The sequence below is a fragment of the Penaeus chinensis genome, chromosome 27, assembly GCF_019202785.1.
Source record: "Penaeus chinensis breed Huanghai No. 1 chromosome 27, ASM1920278v2, whole genome shotgun sequence".
In the NCBI taxonomy this organism is placed as follows: Eukaryota; Metazoa; Arthropoda; class Malacostraca; order Decapoda; family Penaeidae; genus Penaeus; species Penaeus chinensis.
Window position 1 is genome coordinate 20,034,340 of NC_061845.1, and position 2,500 is coordinate 20,036,839.

At 42.6% G+C, this 2,500-nt stretch overlaps 1 protein-coding gene across 1 annotated transcript in view; it reads right to left on the minus strand.

Annotated features, from left to right (window-relative positions):
- LOC125039773 (peroxisomal acyl-coenzyme A oxidase 3-like) overlaps positions 1-2,500 on the minus strand; it is a 25,186-nt gene that overhangs the window by 7,344 nt on the left and 15,342 nt on the right. The window contains exons 6-8 of the mRNA XM_047634032.1: positions 2,075-2,249; positions 1,846-1,961; positions 1,529-1,689 (exon numbers count right to left, since the gene is read on the minus strand). Coding sequence (XP_047489988.1) covers positions 1,529-1,689; positions 1,846-1,961; positions 2,075-2,249 — 452 coding nt within the window. The remainder of the gene's footprint in view (positions 1-1,528; positions 1,690-1,845; positions 1,962-2,074; positions 2,250-2,500) is intronic.

Below are 2,500 nucleotides of genomic sequence, written 5' to 3' on the forward strand. Positions count from 1 at the left end.
ATCTTTAGCGTTTTTTCGATGACAATCTCACTGATAATATATAATAATTATAGTTTTACTCCATTTGTTACAATGGTTATTCTAGGTGTGACAGGCTGTGTCTTTCACTCTGCTTCTAAATTACCCCATATGCAAGGAATGGCCAGGGTTACCATCCACTGGTGGTTGGGAATTGAATATGGGTCAACAAGATTGCTAGATGAGACTGCTATCACTGCACCAACTGGTAAGTTTTGTTACTATCACTTTTGTGTTCCTTCCATTTGTATTCATTTTGATGAAATATTTTTTGCATTTTCTTTACCAATCCCACAGGTATGCAGATGCCCACCCTCCTGCTACCTCAGCTCACATGAGAAAGTGGACGCCCACATCCAGGCAGGAGGTCCTGGAATACCATGGGATCCGAGTGATAATGGCAATCTCCCCAGTTACTACTGGTGAACCAACCATGTCTTGCAGTGAAATGACCACAACACTGTCACTATGCTGTCAAGAGTCCACACCGCTGTCATGGTTAATGATAAACCGTCAGTGGTAGTGGATTACGTCTGCATGAAATATGTTGTTAGAGATCAGATGGTGAACTACTATCTGACAACATGGTTGGCCCAAGATCTGGTACAGGAAGGTCATCTTCTCTGACATGGCCTTAATTAACACCTAGCTCATCCATCATGCCCTGGGTAGAAGAGGAATCACATGCATCCTTCGAAGTAGGTTTCACCTCTGAGCTATTGGAGGACTTCAGAGAAGGGGCCGACTCCACCTGGAACAGCACTGCAACATAATCACCAGTTGCAACAAGGCGGGCCCTACAGCAGCAAAGGAACCCTGTCACCCAAATCCCTGATGGCAGGAGGAAGAGATCCCTTTGATGTTCAGGACAGGGTAAGTGGAGGAGCAGCAGGAACTTCTGCCCTGACTGCAATGTAGACCTCTGAGGCTTGACACACAGCCTTGTGGATACCATCCACTGGGATAAACAATTTTTTTTTTTTTTTTCAATAAAAACTCACTGATTTACCCTCACAACATCTTGGCAAATATGTTACTGAGTGTTCACTATGATTTCAATTAACTATTATATTGGCAAATTCAAGAAGTTTTTAACAGTGAGCATGTGAGAATGTAAAAACATTTGGCAAGCGGCTGGGTAGAGTCACTGAGGTGAGCACAAGAGAATAACCCCAAAGTGTGTGCCTGGCCCACAGAAATATGTGCCTTTTGGCAAACTGCACAGCCATCAAAAAGGACCACACAAAACTATCTTTCTTTCCTTTAGCTTAACCCCTTACTGACAGGTCACATGTAAAGCTGTCATACCAAACCACGTGGTCTGCGAGGTATGGCTATTTGTGCGGCGACGTGCCAGAGCGAAGAGTGAGAAGTTCTACATGCAGTGGACTCCTGCACCAAGTGGCTGGACATTGCCAGAAATCACCAAAGTTTATGACATTGAGAGATTTCTGATACTCGTCACTGAGGGGTTAAGTGTACTGAAAATAGCAATGCATACAAGCCTCACCTGCAGAGGATACTCTATCACAGGCAACTCTTCTGCACCTGGCCCAAACTGCTTGCGAACAGCAGAATAACGAACTGCAATGGTTAAAGCCTTTCTCAAGTGGACAACTCCAAACCCTATGATTCCTACACGTCCTACTGATAGGTTTCCTAAGGATGCACCTGTAAATAAGAACACTAATGAGTAATATGAAATAGTATTTTTACATTTAATATCTTCCTTAGAAAATCTTTTATTACTTATCTCACAGCATGAAAGGTTCACCAGCAAAGCACAAAAAACATGGAATATCATTACTAACTTAAAAACATACTAACCAAACCTCTTGTTGGGATCCTTATAAGGTGTTTCATACAGTCCTTCTGGTGTAACATCACCAGTTCGGTTAAGGAGATTATCACGAGGGATGGCATAGTGATCAAACATCATAACTCTGCAAGATCAGCAAAAATTACATAAAAGATCATACTTATTCAGTGCTTTAATCTATTATAGATATTCAAAGTATATTCATAATTGTCAACAAAAAAATAAGACAAGAATTACCCATTATCTACACCATTAAGACCTAACTTATGCCCCATGTCTACTATTGTGACTCCCGGGTAAGGCAGCAAGGTCTTGGGATCACGAAGAGGTACAATAAAGCAATGAAGGCCCTGGCAAACTCCATCAGGTGTGTACAATTGTGCAAAAACCAAACCATGGCTTGCAGTTTTCCCTAGAGCAGAGAGATTAAAGTTTAGCAGATTAAAGTAACAAATAACAGAAAATATCTACAGCTTTTGTGTGTGTGTGTGTGTGTGTGTGTGTGTGTGTGTGTGTGTGTGTGTGTGTGTGTGTGTGTGTGTGTGTGGTGTGTGTGTGTGGTGTGTGTGTGTGTGTGTGTGTGTGTGTGTGTGTGTGTGTGTGTGTGTGTGTGTGCGTGTGTGTGTGCGTGTGTGTGTGCGTGTGTGTGTGCGTGTGTGCGTG